We start from the raw sequence: 27,238 nt of genomic DNA on the forward strand, positions 1-27,238 counted from the left end.
ACACATCCGCCCCGCTGCCCTATAGATCCCTATAGCCCACCCCCACCCCCCCCTTTCCGCAACACCCCCCGCCCAATAAAAGACCCGCTTTCGGCTTTTCTATAAGGGACCCCCTATAGGACACTCCCCCACACCCCCCTTTAATGCTGCCCTATATGTTCCCTGCCCCGTGGGGGGCACACGCGCTATAGGGGACAGACCCTATAAGGGCCTTGGGGGACGCAACACCCCCCTACGCAAATCTATACGGGCCTGGGACGTGTCCCCCCCCCCAAGGACCTATAAGGCAGCCTCAGATCTATAGGGCCCCGGGCTCCCCCCAGAAGGCCCTATAGGGTCCTCCCTGCTCTATAGGGCCCTGGCACACCCCCAGAAGGCCCTATAGGATCCTCCCTCCTCTATAGGGCCCCGGGACACCCCCAAACGGGCCTATAGGGTCTCCCCGGCTCTCTACGTCCCTGAGACCCCCCCAAACCCCTATAGGGCCCTATCCCCCCCCTCAAATGGGGCCTATAGGGCCGCAGGCCCCCTCCCAGCGCCTACAGGGCCCTGGCCTCCCCTCAAAGGGCCTATAGGGCCCCAGCTCCCCCTTCGCCCGCCTCTATAGGGTCCTTTTTCCCCCTATAGATCTATAGGGCCCCGCTGCGAGGCCTACAAGGCCGCGGGCCGCCCGGCAGGCCTACGCGCCCCCACCCCCCCCGCCCGCCGCAACCCGACTAGGCCGCAGGCGCCGGCGGCCGGGCCTGAGGCCTCTCCCGGCCGCTCCGCCGCCACCTCCCGGTTACCGCCGCCCGTTACCGGCCAGGCCCCGGTTCCGCCGCCGCCGCCGCGGCTCCTGCCCGGCTCCGGCCGCCCGATAAAGTTTTATTCAAACGCGGAAACGGGGAGGGAGAGGGCGGGGCCCCGGGGGAGGGCGCCGCCATTTTGTCCGCGCCGCGCCGCCATCTTGGGAAGGGCGCGTCCGCCATCTTGGGGAGGGCGCGACCTCTCGCCGCCCTATAGGCGGTGCATTGCGGCCGCCATTTTAGGAAGGGCGCCGCCATTTTGAAGAGGGCGCCGCCATTTTGAGGAGGGCGCCGCCATCTTGGGAGTGGCGCCCCCCCCTTCCCCCCAGCCACGCTTTTATTTGTCTGTTTTTTGACGTCTTCTTTTTTGTCTTTTGTTTGTTTGTTTGTTTTTCACCACTTTATAACAATTTCTCCCCAAAAATTAACATTCCCACACCCCCCCGCCCCGAACGAGAAAACCCAGGAGTTCACCCCAAAACCTCGCTGGCTGGTGAAGGATGAGGTAGATGGGCGGAAAATGTGAAGAAATGACCCAAAAATGGCCTTTAGGGGTGGGGGGAAGGGGTAAAATGGGGGAAGGGCAGTGCCACCAGTATGACCAGTATGGGGGAGGGGTCACCAGTAACACCAGTACAGCCAGTTCCCCCCCCCCCCCCCCCCCCGTGGCCGCAGTGAGGGGAATCCCAGGCCTATGAGGGGATTTTGGGGTGAAACATGACGTTTTTGAGACTCCTGGTGGTTTTCGGGGAAAAAAATGGGGATTTGGGGGCGAGCAAGGGGTTGGGGCTTAACTGACAGCATTTTGGGGTAAAATGAGGACATTTGGGGACTAAAAATTAGGGTGACCTCATGGCGAGGGGACAATAAAGGGGGATAGGCCCGAAGAAAGGGGTTTTGGGGTGAGACGAAGTGATTTGGGGGTCAAAAAGTGGGGTCAAGTAATGGCCGTGGGGGAGAAACAGGGGTAGGCCCCGAAAAAGGGGATTTTGGGGTGAAAGGAGGTGATTTGGGGGCTGAAACGTGGAGTCACCTCATGGGGGTGGACCCAGAAAGGGTGATAGGCCCCAAAAAGGGCTTTTGGGGTGAAACAAGGTGATTTTGGGACGGAAAATTGGGGACGCCTCAGGGACGAGGGGGGCAAAAATGGCGATAGGCCCAAAAAAGAAGTTTTGGGGTGAAATGAGGCAATTTGGGGGCTGAAAAGTAGGGTCACCTCATGGGGGGGGTGTTGAAAAAGATGGGAAGGCCACAAAAAAGAGAACTTTGGGGTGAAACAAGGTGATTTTGGGGCTGAAAAATGGGGCTATCTCATGCAGAGGGGGTAGAAAGGGATGAAGGCCTCAAAAAAATATGGGTTTGGGGTGAAACAAGACAATTTTTGGTCTGAAATGTGGCGTCACCTCATGAGGGTGGGCCCAAAAAGGGCAGCCGGCCCAAAAAAAGGGGTTTTGGGGCAAAACAAGGTGATTCGGGGGCCAAAAATTGGGGTCACCTCATGCAGAGGGGGTAAAAAGGGGGGGAAAGCCTAAAAAAGGAGAGTTTTAGGGTAAAACATGGCGATTTTGGGGGCTGAGAATTGAGGTGACGCCATGAGGGGAGTGAAAAAGGCGGGAAAGCACAAATAAGGGGTTTTTTTTGGGGTGAAACAAGGTGATTTCAGGGTTGAAAGGTGGGGTCACCTCATGGAGGGGGCAGGGCCCAAATAAGGGGAGTTTTGGGGTGAAACGAGGTGATTTTGGGTACCAAAAGTGGACTCATCTCATGGGGGGGGGCAAAAAGGGGGAGTGACACCCCAAAAAGGGGATTTGGGGGCAAAATAAGGTGATTTTGGGGCCCAAAAGAGTGTTCAAGCCTGCAGGGGGCAAAAAAAAAAGGGTATTTTGAGGCAAAACAAGGTGATTTTGGGCCCAAAATTGGGGTCACCCACATGGGGTGAGTTCAGGCCCATAAAAACCTGGATTTTGGGGTGAAATGTGGCAATTTTGGGGGTGAAAATTGGGGTTACCCACACGGGGGGGTATCAGGCCCGTAAAAAGGTGGAAATTTGGTGTAAAATGAGGCGATTCGGGGGCCAAAAATTGGGGTTATTCCCGGGGGGGGGGGGGGGAGTGTCAGGCTCCCCCCAAATGTAGATTTTGGGGTAAAATGAGGCAATTTTGGGGCCGAAAATTGGGTTTAACTCAGGGGCGGGGGGGCAAACAAGGGGAATTTGGGGTGAAACGAGGGGATTTTGGTGCTGAAAATTGGGGTTCTCCCCATGGAGGGGGCAGTAAGGGGGGGGGACATCCCAAAGAGGGGGGGTTTGGGGTGAAACGAGGGGATTTTGGGGCCAAAAACTGGGGGGCACCCCGTGGGAAGGGGGGCGATAAGGATGCGGGGACACCCAAAATAGGGGAGATTTGGGGGCGAAACGAAGGGATTTGGGGGAGAAGCAGCGGTTTTTAGGGTACGGGGGGGGGCCCCCCCTCACTCAACCCCCGTCGGGAGGGGGCAGCCCCCCCCATGGGCGTTGTTTTTTGGGGGGGGACCCCCCATTTCTGGGGGGTCACCCGGGCGCCGCGGAGGGGGGTCACCCACGCCGAGGTCCCCTGTGGGATTTGGGGAGGGGGGGGGAAATGGGGAAAAAAGGGGGGGGCTTAGATGTTGGGGACCCCCCCCAGCACCCCAAAAAAGGGGGTTCCAGGGGGGGCCCCCCCCCGCTTTTACCTGGGCTCGGGCCGTATCCTGCACCCACTCGTCCACCAGCCGGTGCAGGTCGTCAGTGAAAAGCCCCTTTTTGGGGGGGGCCGGGGGGGTTTTTTGGGGGGCTGGGGGGGTTGGGGGGCCTGGAATGGGTGGGAAGGGGAAACGATTTTTTGGGGGGGACCCCGGCATTCGGGTGTGGGGGAGGGGGGAGGGCCTCTAATCGCCTCCGTACCCCCAAATCCCCACATTGCGCCCCAAAATTTCGGTATCTCCACACCCCACCCCACCCCCCCCGGAGCCCCCCAACACCCCCTTGGAGCCCAAAATCCCCATTTGCACCCCAAAACCCCCTCCCCACACTATGGGACACCCCAAAACCTCCCGTTTACAGCACAAAACCCCTCCCCAGGCCATGGGGCACCCCGAAACCCCTCTTTTCACCCCAAAACCCCTCCCACCACCCCAAAACCCCCTTCCCAGACCAGGGGGCACCCCGAAACCCCTCTTTTCACCCCAAAACCCCTCCCACCACCCCAAAACCCCCTTCCCAGACCAGGGGGCACCCCAAAACACCTCTTTTCACCCCAAAAACACTCCCCACACCACGGGACACCCCAAAACCTGCCATTTTCACCCCAAAACCCCCTTCCCACACTATGGGGTACCCCAAAACCTCCCCTTTTCCCCCCACCCCCCCCCTTTTCACCCCAAAACCCCTCCACAGGCCATGGGGCACCCCAAAACCCCCCTTTTCACCCCAACCCCCCTCCCACCACCCCAAAACCCCCTCCCCAGGCAATGGGGCACCCCAAAACCTTCCGTTTTCACCCCAAAATCCCTCCCCACACCACGGAGCACCCCAAACCCCCCCTTTTCACCCCAAACACCCCTCCCCAGACCAGGGGGCACCCCAAAACCTCCCATTTTCACCCCAAAACCACTCCCCACACCACAGGGTACCCCAAAACCTCCCATTTGCACCCCAAACCCCCCCTTTTCACCCCAAAACCCCTCCCTGCACCAGGGGGTACCCCAAAACCTCCCCTTTTCACCCCAAACCCCCTCGCTGCACCATGGAGCACCCCAAACCCCCCCTTTTCACCCCAAACACCCCTCCCCAGACCAGGGGGCACCCCAAAACCTCCCATTTTCACCCCAAAACCACTCCCCACACCACGGGGTACCCCAAAACCTCCCATTTGCACCCCAAACCCCCCCTTTTCACCCCAAAACCCCTCCCTGCACCAGGGGGTACCCCAAAACCTCCCCTTTTCACCCCAAACCCCCTCGCTGCACCATGGAGCACCCCAAACCCCCCCTTTTCACCCCAAACACCCCTCCCCAGACCAGGGGGCACCCCAAAACCTCCCATTTTCACCCCAAAACCACTCCCCACACCACGGGGTACCCCAAAACCTCCCATTTGCACCCCAAACCCCCCCTTTTCACCCCAAAACCCCTCCCCGCACCACGGGGCACCCCAAACCCCCCCTTTTCACCCCAAAACCCCCTCCCCAGACCATGGAGCACCCCAAACCCCCCCTTTTCACCCCAAAACCCCCTCCCCGGACCATGGGGCACCCCAAAACCTCCCCTTTTCACCCCAAAACCCCTCCCACCACCCCAAACCCCCCTCCCCGGACCAGGGGGCCCCCCAAAACCTCCCCTTTTCACCCCAAAACCCGCCCTTTGCGCCCCAACCCCCCCCCTCCAAACCTGCCACCGCCGCTCCCCTTCCCCGTCCTCGTCCCTTGGTCCCCCGGAGCCTTCGGGGGGATCCTCCAGGGCAGTGATGGGGGGGTCCCCCGCAATCCCCCGGGGGGACCCCCCCAAATTTGGGGGGGTCCCCCCGAGCTTCTTTGAGGGCGCGGAGACGCCCCTGCAGCTCCCGCAGCTCCTTGTCCTGCTGGGCCCGTAACGTCACCACCTCCTGGATGTGCCTTTATGGGGGGGGGGGGGTAGGGGGGTCAGGGGGGGGTGTCCCCGAATTTTGGGGTTCCCCCCCAGCCCCCCCTACCCCCCCCCCCAAACTCACTTTTCCCGCAGCCTTCGCAGCTCGACCCGTAAATCCTCGTCTTCGGGGTCCGTCTCCCCGTCGCTGCTCATGGGGGACGAGGGGGACCCCGGGGGGCGCGGGGGGGCCCCTGGGGGGTGGGGGGGACCCCCCCCTCCCGCCCCCCCGCTTTCGCTTTCCGAACTGGGGTCCCCCCAGTCGCCTTCGGTTTCGGGGGGGTCGCTCGAGTCGGGGTTCGTGAGTGGCTGCGGGGGTGGGCGGGGAAGGGGGGGGAATATAGGGACGGTGGGAGGTGACGGGGGGGGGATTTAGGGAGGCCTGGGGCAGTTTTGGGGACCCTGGGGGTAATTTGGCGTCCCTGGGGTAATTTGGGGGGGGGTCTCTGGGAAAACTTGGGGGTCCCTGTGGCAGTTTTGGGGTCCCTGGGGTAATTTGGGGGGGGCCTGGGGCAGTTTTGGGGGGTCCCTGGGGCAGTTTTGGGGTCCCTGGGGTAATTTCGGGGGGTTCCAGGGGCAGTTTTGGGGGGTCCCTGGGGCAGTTCTGGGGTCCCTGGGGTAATTTGGGGGGGGCCTGGGGCAGTTTTGGGGGGTCCCTGGGGCAGTTCTGGGGTCCCTGGGGTAATTTGGGGGGGGCCTGGGGCAGTTTTGGGGGGTCCCTGGGGCAGTTCTGGGGTCCCTGGGGTAATTTGGGGGGGGGCCTGGGGCTGTTTTGGGGACCCTGGGGGTAATTTGGGGTCCCGGGGGTAATTTGGGGGCGGCCTGGGGCAGTTTTGGGGGGTCCCTGGGGCAGTTTTGGGGTCCCTGGGGTAATTTCGGGGGGTTCCAGGGGCAGTTTTGGGGGGTCCCTGGGGCAGTTCTGGGGTCCCTGGGGTAATTTGGGGGGGGGCCTGGGGCTGTTTTGGGGACCCTGGGGGTAATTTGGGGTCCCGGGGGTAATTTGGGGGCGGCCTGGGGCAGTTTTGGGGGGTCCCTGGGGTAATTTCGGGGGGTTCCAGGGGCAGTTTGAGGGTCCCGGGGCAGTTTTGGGGTTCCTGGGGTAAACTGGGGGGGGGGCTGGGATTAAACTGGGGTCCCAGGGGCAGCTTGGGCTCCCTGGGGGGGTCCCGGGGGCAATTTGGGGGGTGTCTCTGGGGGTAATTTGGGGTCCTCTGGGGCAGTTTGAGGTCCCTGGGGCAGTTTGGGGATCCCCGGGGGCAGTTTTGGGGTACTCCCCGCCCCCCCCGGGCCCCCCCAGCACCCACCTGGCAGCGCCCCCGCTGGGGGGGGTCCCCGGGTTCCTCCCCTGTGGGGCAGGAGGGGGGGGTCAGTGGGGGGCTATAAGGGAGGGATGTATAGGGGGAGGTATATGTGGGGGGGGAGGGGAGCTAAAAAAACCGGGGGGACTATAAATGTGGGGGTAAAAATGGGGGGGCAATAAATGGGGGTGATAAACGGGGGGGAAAAACTGGGGGGGTGTTAAAAAATGGGGGTCTAAAAAGCGGGGGGGGGCTAAAAAGGGGGCAATAAGTGGGTTAAAAAGGGGGCAATAAATGGGGGAGTAAAAATGGGGGGGCAATAAATGGGGGGGAATAAATGGGGGGACAATAAATGGGGCTCATAAGTGGGGGTTAAAAATGGGGGGGCAAGAAATAAGTGATAAATGGGGGGGCAATAAATGGGGGTGATAAATGGGGGGGCAAAAAATGGGGGGGCAATAAATGGCGGGGTAAAAATGGGGGGGTGATAAATGGAGGGCTAAAAGGGGGGGGCGATAAATGGGGGTCATAAACGGGGGGTTAAAAATGGGGGGGGCATTCAAGAAGGGGGGGTAAAAATGGGGGTGATAAATGGGGGGGGCTATAAAGGGGGGGCTAAAAAGGGGAGCTCAAAATCGGGGGGGGGGGCGATAAATGGAGGGGGGGGCGCAAAAAATGGAGGGTGATAAATGGGGGAGGGGGCCGATAAACGGGGGGTAAAAATGGGAGGTGCCAAATGAGGGGTGACAAAGGGGGGGGGGAAATGGGGGGGGCCGCTCCCCCCGACCCCCCCCCCCCCAATACCTGGCCGGGGGGGGCCCCCCGCGGCGGGGGGGGGCTGCCGGAGCCGGCGAGCCCAACTCTTGATCTTGCGGCCCCAGGTCTTCTTGCTGACGGGGTTTTTCAGGCGGGGGCAATTAAACCCCAAGGCGAAGTAGCCCCCCCCGGCGGGGGGACGGCCCGGGGTCCTCTCCTCTGGGGGGGGGTCCTGCGGAGACGGGGTGCTGAGGGGGCCACCGGCACCCCCACCCCAAAATGGCTTGGGGCTGGGGGGGGGGCATGGGGGGCATGGTCTTTGAGGGACATCAGGGTCGTGGGATTTGGGGACGGTCATTGATGGGCTTTGAGGGACACCAAGGTCATGGGCTTTGAGGGACACCAAGGTCATGGGGTTTGAGGGACACCAAGGTTGTGGGGTTGGAGAGAGTCACAGATGGTCTTGGAGGGGCATCAAGGTCATGGGGTTTTGGGGACGGTCCCATCTTTGAGGGACACCGAGGACTTGGGGTTTGAGGGACACCAAGGTTCTGGGGGTTGGGGAGAGTCACAGATGGTCTTTGAGGGACACCAAGGTCTTGGGGTTTGAGGGACACCAAGGTTCTGGGGGTGGGGAGAGTCACAGATGGTCTTTGAGGGACATCAAGGTCGTGGGGTTTGAGGGACACCAAGGTCATGGGGTTGGGGACGGTCATCGATGGTCTTTGAGGGACATCAAGGTCATGGGGTTTGAGGGACACCAAGGTTCTGGGGGTTGGGGACGGTCATTGATGGTCTTTGAGGGACATCAGGGTCATGGGGTTTGAGGGACACCAAGGTTGTGGGGTTGGGGACGGTCATCAATGGTCTTTGAGGGACACCAAGGTTGTGGGGTTGGGGAGAATCACAGATGGTCTTTGAGGGACACCAAGGTCATGGGGTTTGAGGGACATCAAGGTCATAGGGTTGGGGACGGTCATCAACGGTCTTTGAGGGACACCAAGGTTGTGGGGTTGGGGATGGTCCCATCTTTGAGGGACACCAAGGACTTGGGGTTTTGGGACGGTCATCGATGGTCTTTGAGGGACACCAAGGTTTTGGGGTTTGGGGACCGTCACAGATGGTCTTTGAGGGACACCGAGGTCGTGGAGTTTGGGGACAATCATCGAGGGTCTTTGAGGGACATCAAGGTCATGGGGTTCGAGGGACACCAAGGTCGTGGGGATGGGGATGGTCATCGCTGGTCTTTGAGGGACATCAAGGTCCTGGGGTTGGGGACGGTCATCAATGGTCTTTGAGGGACACCAAGGTCATGGGGTTTGAGGGACACCAAGGTTGTGGGGTTTGAGGGACACCAAGGTTGTGGGGTTGGGGAGAGTCACAGATGGTCTTTGAGGGACATCAAGGTCATGGGGTTTGAGGGACAGCAAGGTCGTGGGGTTTGGGGACGGTCCCATCTTTGAGGGACACCAAGGACTTGGGGTTTGAGGGACACCAAGGTTCTGGGGTTTGGGGACGGTCATCGATGGTCTTTGAGGGACATCAAGGTCATGGGGTCTGGGGACACCAAGGTCGTGGGGATGGGGATGGTCATCGCTGGTCTTTGAGGGACATCAAGGTCCTGGGGTTGGGGACGGTCATCAATGGTCTTTGAGGGACACCAAGGTCATGGGTTTTGAGGGACACCACGGTTGTGGGGTTTGAGGGACACCAAGGTTGTGGGGTTGGGGAGAGTCACAGATGGTCTTTGAGGGACATCAAGGTCATGGGGTTTGAGGGACAGCAAGGTTGTGGGGTTTGGGGACGGTCCCATCTTTGAGGTGCACCGAGGACTTGGGGTTTGAGGGACACCAAGGTTCTGGGGGTTGGGGACGGTCATCGATTGTCTTTGAGGGACACCAAGGTCTTGGGGTTTGAAGGACACCAAGGTTGTGGGGTTGGGGACGGTCCCATCTTTGAGGGACACCAAGGACTTGGGGTTTTGGGACGGTCATCGATGGTCTTTGAGGGACATCAAGGTCATGGGGTTCGAGGGACACCAAGGTTCTGGGGGTTGGGGACGGTCATTGATGGGCTTTGAGGGACACCAAGGTTGTGGGGTTTGAGGGACACCAAGGTTGTGGGGTTGGGGAGAGTCACAGATGGTCTTGGAGGGGCATCAAGGTCATGGGGTTGGGGACAGTCCCATCTTTGAGGGACACCGTGGACTTGGGGTTTGAGGGACACCAAGGTTCTGGGGGTTGGGGACGGTCATCGATGGTCTTTGAGGGACACCAAGGTCTTGGGGTTTGAGGGACACCAAGGTTCTGGAGTTGGGGAGAGTCACAGATGGTCTTTGAGGGACATCAAGGTCGTGGGGTTTGAGGGACACCAAGGTCATGGGGTTGGGGACGGTCATCAATGGTCTTTGAGGGACACCAAGGTCATGGGGTTGGGGACGGTCATCAATGGTCTTTGAGGGACACCAAGGTTGTGGGGTTGGGGACGGTCCCATCTTTGAGGGACACCAAGGACTTGGGGTTTTGGGACGGTCATCGATGGTCTTTGAGGGACACCGAGGTCGTGGAGTTTGGGGACAATCATCGAGGGTCTTTGAGGGACATCAAGGTCATGGGGTTCGAGGGACACCAAGGTCGTGGGGATGGGGATGGTCATCGCTGGTCTTTGAGGGACATCAAGGTCCTGGGGTTGGGGACGGTCATCAATGGTCTTTGAGGGACACCAAGGTCATGGGGATTGAGGGACACCACGGTTGTGGGGTTTGAGGGACACCAAGGTTGTGGGGTTGGGGAGAGTCACAGATGGTCTTGGAGGGGCATCAAGGTCATGGGGTTTGGGGACGGTCCCATCTTTGAGGGACACCGAGGACTTGGGGTTTGAGGGACACCAAGGTTCTGGGGTTTGGGGACGGTCATCGATGGTCTTTGAGGGACACCAAGGTCATGGGGTTTGGGGACGGTCATCGATGGTCTTTGAGGGACACCAAGGTCATGGGGTTTGGGGACAATCATCGAGGGTCTTTGAAGGACGTCAAGGTCATGGGGTTCGAGGGACACCAAGGTTGTGGGGATGGGGATGGTCATCGCTGGTCTTTGAGGGACATCAAGGTCCTGGGGTTTGGGGACGGTCATCAATGGTCTTTGAGGGACACCAAGGTCATGGGGTTGGGGACAGTCATCGCTGGTCTTTGAGGGACACCAAGGTCTTGGGGTTTGAGGGACACCAAGGTTGTGGGGTTGGGGACGGTCCCATCTTTGAGGGACACCAAGGACTTGGGGTTTTGGGACGGTCATCGATGGTCTTTGAGGGACATCAAGGTCATGGGGTTTGAGGGACACCAAGGTTCTGGGGTTTGGGGACGGTCATTGATGGGCTTTGAGGGACACCAAGGTCATGGGGATTGAGGGACACTAAGGTTGTGGGGTTTGAGGGACACCAAGGTTGTGGGGTTGGGGAGAGTCACAGATGGTCTCGGAGGGGCATCAAGGTCATGGGGTTTGGGGATGGTGCCATCTTTGAGGGACACCGAGGACTTGGGGTTTGAGGGACACCAAGGTTCTGGGGTTGGGGAGAGTCACAGATGGTCTTTGAGGGACACCAAGGTCATGGCGCTTGAGGGACACCAAGGTCATGGGGTTTGAGGGACACCAAGGTTCTGTGGGTTGGGGACGGTCATCGATGGTCTTTGAGGGACACCAAGGTCATGGGGTTTGAGGGACACCACGGTTGTGGGGTTGGGGAGAGTCACAGATGGTCTTTGAGGGACATCAAGGTCATGGGGTTTGAGGGACACCAAGGTCATGGGGTTGGGGATGGTCATCAACTGTCTTTGAGGGACACCAAGGTTGTGGGGTTGGGGACGGTCCCATCTTTGAGGGACACCAAGGACTTGGGGTTTGAGGACAGTCACAGATGGTCTTTGAGGGACACCAAGGTCATGGGGTTTGAGGGACACCAAGATTCTGGGGGTTGGGGATGGTCACAGATGGTCTTTGAGGGGCACCAAGGACACGGGGTTTAGGGACAATCATCGAGGGTCTTTGAGGGACACCAAGGACATGGGGTTTGGGGACAGTCACAGATGGTCCTTGAGGGACACCAAGGTCATGGGGTTTGAGGGACACCAAGGTTCTGGGGTTTGGGGACGGTCATTGATGATCTTTGAGGGGCACCAAGGTCGTGGGGTTTGGGAATAGTCATCGATGGGCTTTGAGGAACACCAAGGTCCTGGGGTTTGGGGACGGTCATCGCTGGGCTTTGAGGGACACCAAGGTCATGGGGTTTGGGGGACATCAAGGTTGTGGGGATGGGGATGGTCATCGATGGTCTTTGAGGGACATCAGGGTTAGGGGTTTGAGGGACATCAAGGTTGTGGTGTTGGGGGATGGTCATCGATGGTCTTTGAGGGACACCGAGGTTGTGGGGTTTGAGGGACACCGAGGTCGTGGGGTTTGGGGCCAGTCATCGATGGTTTTTGAGGGACACCAAAGTCACGGGGTTTTGGGATGGTCGTCTTCAGTCCTCGGGGGACAGCGAGGTCTCGGGGTTTGGGGACAGACAGCTCCAGTCCTCAGGGGACATGCAGGTCTCGGGGTTTGGGGACAATCACCTCTGGTCCCGTGGGTGCATCCTGCTCCCAAGCTCCGGTGACGATCGTCTCCTGTCCTCGGGGGACGTCCAGCTCTTGGGGTTTGGGGACAATCGTCTCCTCGGGTCCCTCCCGTTCCCAAGCACCGGTGACAACTGTCTCCTGTCCTTGGGGGACACCCAGGTCTTGGTGTCCGGGGACGAAGGTCTCTGGTCCTTGGTGGACATCAAGCTCTTGAGGTTTGGGGACAATCACGTCTGGTTGACCGGGTCCCTCCTGCTCCCAAGCGCCAGTGACGATTGTCCCCAGTCCTTGGGGGACATCTGGCTCTTGGGAGTTGGGGACGATCATCTCCAGTCCTTGGGGGACACCAAGGTCACGGGGTTTGGGGACGATTGTCTCTTGTCCCTTGGGCGCGTCCAGCTCATGGGGTTTGGGGACAAACATCTCCTGTCCTTGAGGGACGCCCAGGTCACCGGGCTTGGGGACAATCATCTCCGGTCCCCCAGGTCCGTCCTGCTCCAACGCTCCCGTGGTGACCATCCCAGGTCCTTGAGGGCCACCTGGCTCTTGGGGACCGGTGACATCCATCCCAGGTCCTTGAGGGCCACCTGGCTCTTGGGGACCGGTGACATCCATCCCAGGTCCTTGAGGGCCACCTGGCTCTTGGGGACCGGTGACATCCATCCCAGGTCCTTGGAGGCCGCCTGGCTCCGGGGGTCTGGTGGTGACCATCTCAGGTCCTTGAGGGCCACCCGGCTCCTGGGGACCGGTGACATCCGTCCCTGCTCCTTGAGGGCCACCAACATCTGGGGTGGCCGCCTCCGCCTCGCCGTCACGGGATGTCCCCAAGGCTCGCCGGTTGGGCGGGGGTCCCCCGGGACCTGCAAGGAGGTGACACCCCACCCCACCCCCCCATCCATGGAGGTGGTGGGGGAGGGGTGGGGACACGGGTGTCCCCTTCCCCCCACCCTCCCCCCCACCCCCCGCCGTGTCCCCTCTAGGGTGACCCACCGGTGGCTTCCCGGTTCCTGATGGTCTGGTTGATGCAGAACCTCCACCGGCCAACGGGGGATGATTGGGGGTGACCTTCTCCTGGAGGGGGGAGGGGTCAGGAGGGGGGGGGGGGGGGGGGAGGGGGTGACCCCACCCCACCCCGCCCCTCCCCCGCTACTCACCACCACCCGTCACCTCAGGAGGTCCTGCCTGTAGGGGGGACACCGGTGGGGACGTCAACCGGTGGGGTGAAGCCGGGCGTCCCGGGGACTTGTTGGGGGAGGGGAGGGGGGGTGGGGGGGGGACGATGGGACCCCAGGAGTCCGGGCTGGGGGGTGTCACCTGGGGGTCCGGGGGGGGGCCGCCGAGGAGTCCCCTCGCCCGGGCCACGATGGCCTTCAGCTCCTCCACGAACTTCTCCCGCTCGCCCTCCAGCACGAAGTTGTCCTCCACCTTGGGGACATCGTCGGGGGGACGTCGTTGGGGACGTTGTGGGGGGAGGGGTTTTTTTTGGGGGGGGGGGGGGGACGGGACGGGGACGGTCACCATGTAGCAGGCGATGTCCTCGGGGGCGTCCCCGTCGGCGTCGAACTTGAAGGTGACCATCTTGCTGTCATGGGTCTCCAGTTGACACTCCACCGTGTTGTCCCCAGGGGAAGAGACCTGAAGGGTTGGGGACACGAGTTATGGGGTGTCCCCACGTCGTGTCACCTCCCCCCCCCCCCGCCCCCCCCCCCCCCCCCCCGGTGTCCCCGACACTGACCTGGAGGACAATGAGTTGGAAGCGAGGAACCCTCTCCGGACGCGGGCAGGAGGCTCGACGTTGCCGGACACGGTCAGGTTTGGTAGCGGTGGCCTCGGGGACCGCGGTGGCCTCGGGGACGCGGAGGAAGGGGGCGGGGTCCGGGGGGTTGACGGTGGCGGAGGGCGGGGGATCGGGGTGAAGGGAGGGGTCTTCGGGTGGGGGACACGCTGGTAGGGTGGGGGGCGGGGGGGGTGGCATCCCAGATGGTGGTGGCATCCCCAAGGTTGGTGGCATCCCCATGGTTGGTGGCATCTCAGATGGTGGTGGCATCCCCATGGCTGGTGGCATCTCAGATGGTGGTGGCATCCCCATGGCTGGTGGCATCCCCATGGCTGGTGGCATCTCAGATGGTGGTGGCATCCCTTGGGCTGGTGGCATCCCCATGGCTGGTGGTATCTCAGATGGTGGTGGCATCCCCATGGTTGGTGGCATCCCTTGGGCTGGTGGCATCCCCATGGCTGGTGGCATCCCTATAGCTGGTGGCATCCCTATAGCTGGTGGCATCTCAGATGGTGGTGGCATCCCTTGGGCTGGTGGCATCCCCATGGTTGGTGGCATCCCTATAGCTGGTGGCATCTCAGATGGTGGTGGCATCCCTTGGGCTGGTGGCATCCCCATGGTTGGTGGCATCCCTTGGGCTGGTGGCATCCCTATAGCTGGTGGCATCTCAGATGGTGGTGGCATCCCTTGGGCTGGTGGCATCCCCATGGCTGGTGGCATCTCAGATGGTGGTGGCATCCCCATGGTTGGTGGCATCCCCATGGCTGGTGGCATCCCTATAGCTGGTGGCATCTCAGATGGTGGTGGCATCCCCATGGTTGGTGGCATCCCAGATGGTGGTGGCATGTCTGATGGTGGTGGCATCCCTTGGGCTGGTGGCATCGCTGGGGCTGGTGGCATCCCCGGGGCTGGTGGCATCTCAGATGGTGGTGGTGGCATCCCTTGGGCTGGTGGTGGCATCCCTAAGGCTGGTGGCATCCCAGATGGTGGTGGCATCCCTACAGCTGGTGGCATCCCCATGGTTGGTGCCATCCCCACGGCTGGTGGCATCCCGGATGGAGGTGCCATCCCCATGGTTGGTGGCATCCCTGGAGCCGGTGGCATTCCCACAGCTGGTGGCATCCCGGATGGAGGTGCCGTCCCCATGGTTGGTGGCATCGCTGGAGCTGGTGGCATCCCAGGAGCTGGTGGCATCCCCGCGATTGGTGGCATCCCCGGAGCTGGTGACATCCCCGGAGCTGGTGGCTGCATGGTGGGCACCAGCTGTGGTGGCAACCCCGGAGCCGGTGGCATCCCCGGAGCCGGTGGCATCCCCTGGCCTGGTGGCATTGCCATAGGCGGTGGCATCCCTGGGGCCGGTGGCATCCCTAGGGCTGGCTGCAGCTGCACGGCGGGGACTGGCTGTGGTGGCATTCCTGGACCTGGTGGCATCCCAGTTGGTGGTGGCATCCCCGGAGCTGCTGGTGGCATCCCAGTTGGGGGCGGAATCCCTGGAGCTGGGGACATTCCGGTTGGTGGTGGCACCACAGTTGGCGCTGGCATACCTGGAGCCGGTGGCATCCCAGGACCTGGTGGCATCCCAGTTGGCGGTGGCATTCCTGGACCTGGTGGCATCCCAGTTGGCGGTGGCATCCCCGGTCCTGGTGGCATCCCTGGAGCTGCTGGTGGCATCCCAGTTGGGGGTGGAATCCCTGGAGCTGGTGGCATTCCTGGTGCTGGTGGCACCCCGGTCGGTGGTGGCATCCCTGGAGCCGGTGACATCCCTGGAGCTGGTGGCATCCCACTTGGTGGTGGCATCCCGGTCGGTGGTGGCATCCCTGGAGCCGGTGACATCCCTGGAGCTGGTGGCATCCCGGTCGGTGGTGGCATCCCTGGAGCCGGTGACATCCCTGGAGCTGGTGGCATCCCACTTGGTGGTGGCATCCCTGGAGCCGGTGACATCCCTGGAGCTGGTGGCATCCCACTTGGTGGTGGCATCCCTGGAGCCGGTGACATCCCTGGAGCTGGTGGCATCCCACTTGGTGGTGGCATCCCTGGAGCCGGTGACATCCCTGGAGCTGGTGGCATCCCACTTGGTGGTGGCACCCCGGTCGGTGGTGGCATCCCTGGAGCCGGTGACATCCCTGGACCTGGTGGCATCCCGCTTGGTGGTGGCATCCCCAGAACTGGTGGCATCCCTGGACCCAGTGGCATCCCTGGAGCCGGTGGCATCCCACCTGGTGGTGGCATCCCTAGACCCGGTGGCATCCCTGGACCCGGTGGTGGCACCCCCAGTGACACGCCGGGCACCGCCGGTGCCATCACCGGCCCCGGCGCCCCGGGAGCCGCCTGCAGCCGTGCCACCGCCGCCGATGACATCCCGTGGCTCTGTGTCACACCCCCCCCCGGCTCCCCGTCAACCCCGGCTGGCTCCAGCGCTGCTGCGGTGGCACCTCCGGGGACATCCGGCGACGTCCCCTCCGCCCCGTAAGTCACCTGATGGTCGAAGTTGCCGCGGTGGGAAGTTGTCCCACGGTCCCCGCCCCACCCCGGCCCCCCCCCGCCCCGGGGACTCACCTGCACGGGGACAGGCCGGCCGCAAGTGGGGGACGCCCCATCTTGGGGGGGACCCGGTGACCCTCCGTGGTAGCCCCCGAGGAGCTCGGACGTTCCGGTGACGCCCCGGGTGACATCGGAGACGGCGCCCGTCTCCGAGAGCCCGTCGCCTGCTGAGGAACGCCCGGGAGCGAGCGGTTTCGGGGGGCCACCAGCCGGGGGGCGGAAGTTGGGGGTCTCACCGGCGAGGGGGGGCTGGCGACGGAGAAGCTGCTGCCGGACGTGTTGGTCCACTTCCGGGTCCTCGTTTTCGGGGAGGCCCCGCCCTTCCGCTTGCTTCTTCTCCCTCGTCTTCCTCACCAAGGTCAACCGGTCCCGGATGGATTTGGCCACGGCTTTGGAGTCGCTCTCGTGGAAGAAGCCGGATTTCACCTGGGGGGGGGGGGGGGAGGGGGAAGAAAATGGGGCGTCCGTGGGGAGCGGGTGGTGGTGAACGCGGAGAACTTGACTTTGGAAGGGCTCAAGGACAATCGGAGGGGTCAACTGCGGGGTTCGCGGACAATTTTGGGGGTGTCGTTGGCTTTAGAAGAGGCCCGAGGTGAATTTTGGGGGCCAACCGTTGGGCTCATGATCAATTTTGGGGTGACCTTGACCTCGGAAGAGGCCCAAGATGAGTTTGAGGGTCCAACCATTGGGCTCATGATGAATTTTGGGGTGACCTTGACCTCGGAAGAGGCCCAAGATGAGTTTGAGGGTCCAACCGTGGGGTTCACGGTCAATTTTGGGGGCAGCCTTGACTTCGGAAGAGGTTCAAGATGAGGTTGAGGCACCAACCCTTGGGTTCATGGATGAATTTGTGGGTGGCCTTGATCTCGGAAGAGGCCCAAGATGAATTTTGGGGGACAACCGTTGGGCTCATGATGAATTTTGGGGTGGCCTTGACCTCGGAAGAGGCCTGAGACGAGTTTGAGCGTTCAACCATGGGGTTCATGGTCAATTTTGGGGGTGGCCTTGACCTCGGAAGAGGTTCAAGATGAGGTTGAGGGTCCAACCGTTGGGTTCATGGATGAATTTTAGGGTGGCCTTGACCTCAGAAGAGCCCCGAGATGAGTTTGAGGGTCCAACCGTGGGGTTCACGGTCTATTTTGGGGGTGGCCTTGACCTCGGAAGAGGTTCAAGATGAGGTTGAGGGTCCAACCGTTGGGTTCATGATGAATTTGGGGGTGACCTTGACCTCAGAAGAGCCCCGAGATGAGTTTGAGGGTCCAACCGTGGGGTTCACGGTCAATTTTGGCGTGACCTTGACCTTGGAAGAGCCCCGAGATGAGTTTGAGGGTCCAACCGTGGGGTTCACGGTCAATTTTGGGGGTGGCCTTGACCTCGGAAGAGGTTCAAGATGAGGTTGAGGCACCAACCCTTGGGTTCATGGATGAATTTGGGGGTGGCCTTGACCTCGGAAGAGGTTCAAGATGAGGCTGAGGCACCAACCGTTGGGTTCATGGATGAATTTGGGGGTGGCCTTGACCTCGGAAGAGGCCCAAGATGAGTTTGAGGGTCCAACCGTGGGGTTCACGGTCAATTTTGGGGATGACCTTGACCTCGGAAGAGCCCCAAGATGAGTTTGAGGGTCCAACCGTTGGGTTCATGATGAATTTGGGGGTGGCCTTGACCTCGGAAGAGCCCCAAGATGAATTTTGGGGGCCAACCTTTGGGCTCACGATGAATTTTGGGGTGGCCTTGACCTCAGAAGAGCCCCGAGATGAGTTTGAGGGTCCAACCGTGGGGTTCATGGTCAATTTTGGGGGCGGCCTTGACCTCGGAAGAGGTTCAAGATGAGGTTGAGGGTCCAACCGTTGGGTTCATGGATGAATTTGTGGGTGGCCTTGACCTTGGAAGAGGTTCAAGATGAGGCTGAGGCACCAACCGTTGGGTTCATGGATGAATTTGTGGGTGGCCTTGACCTCGGAAGAGGCCCAAGATGAGTTTGAGGGGCCAACCATTGGGCTCATGATGAATTTTGGGGTGACCTTGACCTTGGAAGAGGCCCAAGATGAGTTTGAGGGTCCAACCGTGGGGTTCACGGCCAATTTTGGGGGCGGCCTTGACCTCGGAAGAGGTTCAAGATGAGGTTGAGGGTTCAACCGTTGGGTTCATGGATGAATTTGGGGGCCGCCTTGACCTCAGAAGAGGCCTGAGATGAGTTTGAGGGTCCAACCGTGGGGTTCACGGTCAATTTTGGGGGTGGCCTTGACCTCGGAAGAGGTTCAAGATGAGGTTGAGGGTCCAACCGTTGGGTTCATGATCAATTTTGGGGTGGCCTTGACCTCAGAAGAGCCCCGAGATGAGTTCGTGGGGCCAACCGTGGGGTTCAAGCCAATTTCGGACCTTCGTTGACCTGGGCGAGGTTCGGCCCAACCCGGATGGGTCCGACCCCAGCGGGATTTCGGGGGGGTCCCCCCCCGTTTTTTTTCAGCCCCCTCCCCTCCCCCCCCCGCCTCCTTTTTAACCCTCTCACCATCTCGTAGGCCACCTCCTCGGGGACGTCGGCCTCCAGGTCGAAGCTGAACTCGATGGCCTCGTTGTCCTTGTGCTTCCCCTTCAGCTTCTTGGGATCTTCCACCCAAAGCCGAAGCGCCAAGGAGGTCTCCAACCCCCCGTCCTCCTCCGCCAGCTCCACCCGTAGCCCCGTGTCCTCGGCGAAGAAAACGTGGTTCAACAGGTCCCGGATGGAGAGCCTACGGGGGCGGGGGGGGCGCCGTCAAGACGACGGTGACACCTCTCGGGTTGTCCCTTGTCCCCCCGCCCCGACCCGGCCGCGTCCCACCTCTCGGTTTTGTTTTGCCGGATGCAACCTTCGATGATCTCCTTCACCTCCGGATCCGTCACCTTCTCGAAACTGGCCGGTTTGATGCCCTACGAGAAGAAGAACCGCGGGGGGGGGGACGATGCCACCGCCGTGTCCTGTCCCCCCCCCCCAGGGACCGCCCCGGTGTCACCCGGCACCCACGCTGGTGACTTTGCGGTAGATCTGAGCGGCGTTTTGACACTCGGAGTAGGGATATTCGGAAGTGCCCATCTCCAACATGCACATCCCGAAGGCGTAGACGTCCACCGACTCGTCGTAACGTTCCTCGTACATCTCCGGCGCCATAAATTCCGGCGTTCCTTAAAACGGAGGGGACGCGGGACGGGTGAGGATCGGGCCCCGGGTCGCTCGACGGGGGCGCGCGGCCCGGCGCTTCTTACCGATGACGCTCTTGGCGAAGGAGGTCCTCATGAGGGTGGCCAAACCCAAATCGCCGATTTTGACGGAGCCGGTGGGGCCGGTGATGAAGATGTTGTCGCATTTGAGGTCCCGATGGATGATGGGGGGCGTCCGGGTGTGGAGAAAGTGGAGCCCCTTCAAAATCTGACGGCACCAGCTCCGTAAAACCTTGGGCTTCATCACCTTGAACCTCTTGAGATACCTACGGCAGAGGACGAACCACCCCGGCGACCTCAAATTCTTCCCGAATTGTCTCCAAATGCTCCGGGTTTCGTTTCCGGCCTCCCAAAATCTACCGGAAATCGCCCCCAAAACGCGCCGCGGGAGCTGCAAATCCCCTCGGGATCCTCCCCCGCCCCCCCCCACCCCCCGGCAAAAACGCCTCAGGTTCTGCTTCGGGATCTCAAACGCCTCCGGGATCCCCCCCCCCCCCAAAACCCCCCAAATCCTCCCAGAATCCCCCCCCCAAAACCCCCAAATCCCCCTGGAATCGCCCCCAAAATGGCCCGAATTTGCCCCGGGGGATCCCAAATCCCCCCCCAAACCCCCAAATCCCCCCAGAATCCCCCCCCAAAACTCCCAAATCCCCCCAGAATCGCCCCCAAAATGCCCCGAATTCGCCCCGGGGGATCCCAAATCCCCCCCCAAACCCCCAAATCCCCCCAGAATCCCCCCCCAAAACTCCCAAATCCCCCCAGAATCGCCCCCAAAATGCCCCGAATTTGCCCCAGGGAACCCCAAATCCCCCCAAAACCCCCAAATCCCCCCAGAATCCCCCCCCAAAACTCCCAAATCCCCCCAGAATCGCCCCTGAAATGGCCCGAATTCGCCCCGGGGAACCCCAAATCCCCCCCCAAACCCCCGAATCCCCCCAGAATCACCCCCAAAACCCCCCAAATCCTCCCAGAATCGCCCCCAAAATGGCCCGAATTTGCCCCAGGGAACCCCAAATCCCCCCAAAACCCCCAAATCCCCCCAGAATCGCCCCCCAAAACCCCCAAATCCCCCCAGAATCCCCCCCAAAATGGCCCGAATTTGCCCCAGGGAACCCCAAATCCCCCCAAAACCCCCAAATCCCCCCAGAATCCCCCCCAAAATGCACCCCGGGGGCTCCAAATCACCCCAAAATGCCTCATATTTGCCCCGGGGGACCCCCAAATCCCCCCAGAATCGCCCCCCAAAATCCCCCGAATTTGCCCCAGGGGACCCCAAATTCCCCCAGAATCCCCAAATCCCCCCAGAATCGCCGCCAAAAACCCCCGAATTTGCCCCGGGGAACCCCAAATCCCCCCCCAAAACCCCCAAATCCCCCCAGAATCGCCCTCAAAATGCCCCGAATTTGCCCCGGGGGCCCCCAGAATCCCCCCGCTGGGGGTCGTCTTCTCCCCCCGCCCTCCTCACGTCTTGAGGGTGCCCGAGGTCATGAGCTCGGTGACGAGGACGATGCACTTCTTGCCCTTGAGGGTGGACTCCCAGGAGTCGTAGAAGCGGACGATGTTGGGGTGCTGCAGCCCCTTCAGCATCTCCGCCTCCTCCTTGAAGCGCTGCTGCTCCACCTTGGTCAGCTTGCGGTCCTTGGTCGGGGACGGCAGGGGGACAAGGGCGGGGCCGGGAGGGACAGTAAACGAGGACAAAACGTCGAACCCCAACCCCCCGCTCCAAGGGTCGTCGCCATCCGTCGCCTTCACCCAACAATGGGGACGACGACGGGGACAACTTCCAGGGTCATCGTCATCCGTCGCCTTCACCCAACGAGGGGGACGACAACGGGGACGTCAACAGGGACAACTTCGAGGGTCGTCGTCATCCCTCGCCTTCACCCAACGATGGGGACGACAATGGGGATGACAACGGGGACAACTTTGAGGGTCATCGTCATCCATCACCTTCACCCAACGAGGGGGACAACGACGGGGACAACAATGGGGACAATGGGGACAACTTCGAGGGTCATCGTCATCCATCGCCTTCACTCAATGAGGGGGATGACGATGGGGACAACAACGGGGACAACAACGGGGACAACTTCAAGGGTCGTCATCATCCGTCGCCTTCACCCAACGAGGGGGACGACAATGGGGATGACAACGGGGACAACTTTGAGGGTCATCGTCATCCATCACCTTCACCCAACGAGGGGGACAACGACGGGGACAACAATGGGGACAATGGGGACAACTTCGAGGGTCATCGTCATCCATCGCCTTCACTCAATGAGGGGGATGACGATGGGGACAACAATGGGGACAACAACGGGGACAACTTCAAGGGTCGTCATCATCCGTCGCCTTCACCCAACGATGGGGACGACAACGGGGACGACAACGGGGACACCTTTGAGGGTCGTCGTCATCCGTCGCCTTCACCCAACGAGGGGGACAACGACGGGGACAACAACGGGGACAACTTTGAGGGTCGTTGTCATCCGTCGCCTTCACCCAATGAGGGGGACGACGACGGGGACAACAACGGGGACAATGGGGACAACTTCGAGGGTCATCGTCATCCATCGCCTTCACCCAACGAGGGGGACGACAATGGGGATGACAACGGGGACAACTTTGAGGGTCATCGCCATCCATCGCCTTCACCCAACGAGGGGGACAACGACGGGGACAACAATGGGGACAATGGGGACAACTTCGAGGGTCATCGTCATCCATCGCCTTCACTCAATGAGGGGGATGACGATGGGGACAACAATGGGGACAACAACGGGGACAACTTCAAGGGTCGTCATCATCCGTCGCCTTCACCCAACGATGGGGACGACAACGGGGACGACAACGGGGACACCTTTGAGGGTCGTCGTCATCCGTCGCCTTCACCCAACGAGGGGGACAACGACGGGGACAACAACGGGGACAACTTTGAGGGTCGTCGTCATCCGTCGCCTTCACCCAATGAGGGGGACGACGACGGGGACAACAACGGGGACAATGGGGACAACTTCGAGGGTCATCGTCATCCATCGCCTTCACCCAACGAGGGGGACGACAATGGGGATGACAACGGGGACAACTTTGAGGGTCATCGCCATCCATCGCCTTCACCCAACGAGGGGGACGACGACGGGGACAACAACGGGGACAACAACGGGGACAATGGGGACAACTTCAAGGGTCGTTGTCATCCATCGCCTTCACCCAATGAGGGGGACAACGGGGACAACTTCGAGGGTCGTCGTCATCCGTTGCCTTCACCCAACGATGGGAACAACAATGGGGACGACAATGGGGACAACTTCGAGGGTCATCGTCATCCATCGCCTTCACCCAACGAGGGGGACAACAACGGCAACGACAATGGGGACAACTTCGAGGGTCGTCGTCATCCATCGCCTTCACCCAACGAGGGGGGCGACAATGGGGACAACAACGGGGACAACAACGGGGACAACCGTGGGGGCCATGATGAATTTTGGTGTGTCATTGACTTTGGAAGAGCCCCAAGATGAGTTTGAGCCACCAACCGTTGGGTTCGTGGTCAATTTTGGGGTGGCCTTGACCTCGGAAGAGCCCCACGATGAGTTTGAGGGTCCAACCGTGGGGTTCGGGATGAATTTTGGGGCGGCCTTGACGTGGGGAGAAGTTCAAGGGGGATTTTAAGGCCCAACCACGCGGTTCGTGGAGACCCATCGCCTTCGCCAACCCCCCCCCCCCCGAGATGAATTTTGGGCCCCGCCCGCCTTGCTAATTAACCCGACCCCCCCATAACGAAGAACGGCCCCCCCCCCCCGGCCCCACAGCACCCACTTTTGGGGCTCACCTGCAGCTCGCACCAAGCCACCTCCACCCAGGTATCGGTGTCGAAGCCCTTGAAGACCGTCTTGAAGGCTCCTCGCCCCAACTCGATGTCGAATTTGAGGAACCTTCCCCCCGGCGAGGTGGCCACCGCCTTCATCTCGGCTTCTTCTTCCACCTCCTCCCTCCCCTCGGCGGCCCCCCCAAATTTAGGACCCCCCCGAAACTCGGCGTCGCCCCGAAATTCCAGCTCCCCTCGAAATTCCAGCTCTTCGCGGGGCGGCGCCCGGTCTTCGTCTTCCAACAGTTCCACGCTCTTGCGGAAGAAGCGTTTCGGGGGGGACGAGGGGACGTCGGGGTCCCCCAAAGCGGTGGCCATGGTGGTCTCCCCCCCCTAAATATTGGGGTGCGCTGACGGGGGGGCGGGGGATGGAAATAAGAAGGTTTTCATCCAAAATAAGGAGGTTTCCACCCAAAACGAGGAGGTTTCCACCCAAAATCAAGAGTTCCCCGCCCAAAATAAGGAGGTCCCCACCCAAAGAAAGACGTCCCCACCCGAAATACGGAGGTTTTGACCCAAAATTAAGAGCTCCCCCCCCAAAATCGGGAGGTTTTCACTCAAATAAAGAGGCGTCCACCCAAAATGTGGGGATTTTCACCCCAAATCGGGACGTTTCCGCCCAAAATATGAAGGTTTTACCCCCCAAAAAGGAGGTTTCCACTCAAATAAAGAGGTCCGCACCCCAAATCAAGAGCTTTCCACCCAAAACGCGGAGGCCCCACACAAAATCAAGAGGTTTCGACCCCAAATGAAGAGGTTTCGACCCCAAAACGAAGACGTTTCCACCCAAAAAAGGAGAGTTTCACCCCAAACGTGGCGTTTTCCGCCCAAAATCGGGGGGGTTCACCCAAAATCGAGAGGTTTCCACCCCAAATATGGAGGTTTCCCCCCAAGATACGGAGGTTTTCACCCCAAATCGAGAGGTTTCAACCCGAAATTAAGGTTCCCACCCAAAATCAAGCGGTTTCCACCCAAAAGATGGAGATTTTTCACCCAAAATCGAGAGGTTTCCACCCGAAATCGAGAGGGTTTGACTCCAAAAAAATGAGGTTTCCACCCCAAATATGGAGGTTTCCACCCAAAATCCAGAGGTTTCCACCCAAAATATGGAGGTTTTTCACCCAAAATCAGGAGGTTTCCACCCAAAATATGGAGGTTTTTCACCCAAAATCAAGAGGTTTCCACCCAAAATATGGAGGTTTCCACCCAAAATCAAGAGGTTTCCACCCAAAATCTGGAGGTTTTTCACCCAAAATCAGGAGGTTTCTACCCAAAATATGGAGGTTTCCACCCAAAATATGGAGGTTTCCACCCAAAATATGGAGGTTTTTCACCCAAAATATGGAGGTTTCCACCCAAAATATGGAGGTTTCCACCCAAAATATGGAGGTTTTTCACCCAAAATCAAGAGGTTTCACCCCAAAATTAAGGTTCCCACCCAAAATCGGGAGGTTTTTCACCCCAAATCGGGAGGTTCCCGCCCCAAAAAAGGAGGTTTTTGCCCCAAATCAAGAGGCCCCCGAGGGTGGCCCGGGTGACCCTATGGATCTATGGGGGGGGGGGGGGGGGGGGCGCATTTTGGGTGGTTTTACCTCGATTTTGGGAGTGTCCCGTCCCCCCCCCCCCCCCCCATGGGGGACCTGGGGGTCAAAGGGGCTTCATTAAGGGGGGGGTTGGGGGTCATTAAGCCCCCCCTATAGATCCTATAGGTACCCCACACCCTATAGCCCCTATAGAGCCCTATAGATGGACAGGCACCCCCTATAGCCCCCCTGTGCCCCCTATAGCCCCCCGTGCCCCCTATAGCCCCCCCTGCGCCCCCTATAGAGCCCTATAGAGGTATAGGCACCCCCTATAGCTCCCCCTGCGCCCCCTATAGAGCCCTATAGAGGTATAGGCACCCCCTATAGCCCCCCCGTGCCCCCTATAGCCCCCCCTGCGCCCCCTATAGAGCCCTATAGAGGTATAGGCACCCCCTAGAGCCCCCCTGCGCCCCCTATAGCCCCCCTGCGCCCCCTATAGAGCCCTATAGAGGTATAGGCACCCCCTATAGCTCCCCTGTGCCCCCTATAGCCCCCCCTGCGCCCCCTATAGAGCGCTATAGAGGTATAGGCACCCCCTAGAGCCCCCCTGCGCCCCCTATAGCCCCCCCTGCGCCCCCTATAGAGTCCTATAGAGGTATAGGCACCCCCTATAGCTCCCCTGTGCCCCCTATAGCCCCCCTGCGCCCCCTATAGAGCCCTATAGAGGTATAGGCACCCCCTAGAGCCCCCCTGTGCCCCCTATAGCCCCCCCTGCGCCCCCTATAGAGTCCTATAGAGGTATAGGCACCCCCTATAGCTCCCCTGTGCCCCCTATAGCCCCCCCGTGCCCCCTATAGCTCCTCCTGCGCCCCCTATAGAGCCCTATAGAGGTATAGGCACCCCCTATAGCCCCCCTGCGCCCCCTATAGCCCCTATAGACCCCTGTGGGCCCCATAGACCCCCTGTGCCCCCTACAGACCCTCTGCCCCCCCTATAGACCCTATAGACCCCTGTGGCCCCTATAGAGCCCTATAGATATAGAGGGACCCCCCCATAGACCCTGTAGCCCCTCTGTGCCCCCTATAGTCCCTATAGAGCCCTATAGAGGTATAGACACCCCCTATAGCCCCCCCTGTGCGCCCTATAGCCCCCTATAGACCCTATAGCCCCCCCTGTGCCCCACACCCCCTATAGCCCCCTTAGCCCCTATGTGCCCCACAGCCCCTATAGCTCCCCTGCCCCCCCCCCATCCCCTATAGCCTCTGCGTGCCCCACATCCCCTATGGCCCCCATATACCCCCCCTTATCCCCTATGGCCCCTATACATCCCTGTATCCCCCGTAGCGTCCCCTATAGCCCCCCCCATATCCCCTATAGCCCCTATGGACCCACCCGGCCCCTATAGCCCCCGCACCCCCTATGTCCCCTATAGCCCCCCATAGCCCCTCCGGTGTCCCCTATAGCCCCAGCGTGCCCCCCACCCCCCATACCGTCCCCTATAGCCCCCATAGCCCCTATAGACACCCCCCCCACCCCCTATAGACCCCCCCGTGTGCCCTATAGCCCCCTCATCCCCTACAGCCCCTGCACATCCCCCTATCCCCCATAGATCCCTGTGCCCCCCATAGCCCCCCGGATCCCCTATAGCGCTCTCATCCCCTATAGCCCCCGTGTGCCCCTATAGCCCGCCCCCCCCCCGTCCCCTATAGGCCCTAGACATCCCCGCACCCCCCCCATCTCGTCCCCTATAGCCCCCGTACCCCCCCCCCCATCCCCCATAGCATCCCCTACAGACCCCCGGCTCGCCTATAGCCCCCGTGCCCCCCCTATAGCCCCTAGAGCCCCCCGTGGCCCCTATAGCCCCCCCATAGCCCCCGTACAGCCCCGCAGCCCCCCCCCCAGCATCCCCTATAGACCCCCGTATCGCCTATAGCCCCGCCCGCCCCGCCCCTTACAGCCCCCTGCGGCCCCCCCCCGGTCCCCACAGCCCCCTATAGCCCCCCCACAGCCCCCTATAGCCGCCCCTATAGCCCCCATAGCCCCCCCCGCAGCCCCCCGAACCCCCCGCCCCTCCCGCTCACCTGCGTCACGTGACCGCCGCCGCGCGGGGCACGCCGGGAGCTGTAGTCCGCCCCGCCCACCGCCCGAGGGCCACGCCCCCTCACCCTTGACCACGCCCCCCCGCGTGAGTAACCGCGCCCCGCTCCCCCATCCCTCCCAGGCCACGCCCCCTCGAGAGAGACCA

At 61.1% G+C, this 27,238-nt stretch overlaps 1 protein-coding gene across 4 annotated transcripts; it reads right to left on the reverse strand.

Moving 5' to 3' along the window:
• Nucleotides 1-90: 90 nt before the first annotated feature.
• Nucleotides 91-27,117, reverse strand: LOC141737066 (uncharacterized). 4 transcript variants are annotated; one of them, XM_074571680.1, is made up of 20 exons: nucleotides 27,075-27,117; nucleotides 23,435-23,820; nucleotides 21,068-21,240; nucleotides 19,648-19,868; nucleotides 19,409-19,566; nucleotides 19,226-19,314; nucleotides 18,917-19,136; nucleotides 16,423-16,833; nucleotides 13,825-16,341; nucleotides 13,608-13,724; nucleotides 13,404-13,514; nucleotides 13,244-13,271; nucleotides 13,080-13,160; nucleotides 12,087-12,949; nucleotides 7,526-7,709; nucleotides 6,728-6,768; nucleotides 5,509-5,732; nucleotides 5,190-5,413; nucleotides 3,495-3,613; nucleotides 91-3,376 (listed from the first exon to the last, which is right to left on the reverse strand). In XM_074571680.1, exons 2-20 carry the CDS (start codon nucleotides 23,786-23,788, stop codon nucleotides 3,230-3,232), a joined length of 6,282 nt encoding a protein of 2,093 aa, XP_074427781.1. In that variant the 5' UTR covers nucleotides 23,789-23,820; nucleotides 27,075-27,117; the 3' UTR covers nucleotides 91-3,229. The 4 variants fall into 4 exon arrangements, with proteins under 4 accessions (XP_074427781.1, XP_074427783.1, XP_074427782.1 ...); XM_074571682.1 differs by lacking the exon at nucleotides 27,075-27,117 and having other exon boundaries at nucleotides 13,825-15,287; nucleotides 15,411-16,341; nucleotides 23,435-24,961; XM_074571681.1 differs by lacking the exon at nucleotides 27,075-27,117 and having other exon boundaries at nucleotides 13,825-15,323; nucleotides 15,411-16,341; nucleotides 23,435-24,961.
• Nucleotides 27,118-27,238: the final 121 nt, after the last annotated feature.

The sequence above is a fragment of the Larus michahellis genome, unplaced genomic scaffold, assembly GCF_964199755.1.
Source record: "Larus michahellis unplaced genomic scaffold, bLarMic1.1 SCAFFOLD_373, whole genome shotgun sequence".
Classification (NCBI taxonomy): Eukaryota; Metazoa; Chordata; class Aves; order Charadriiformes; family Laridae; genus Larus; species Larus michahellis.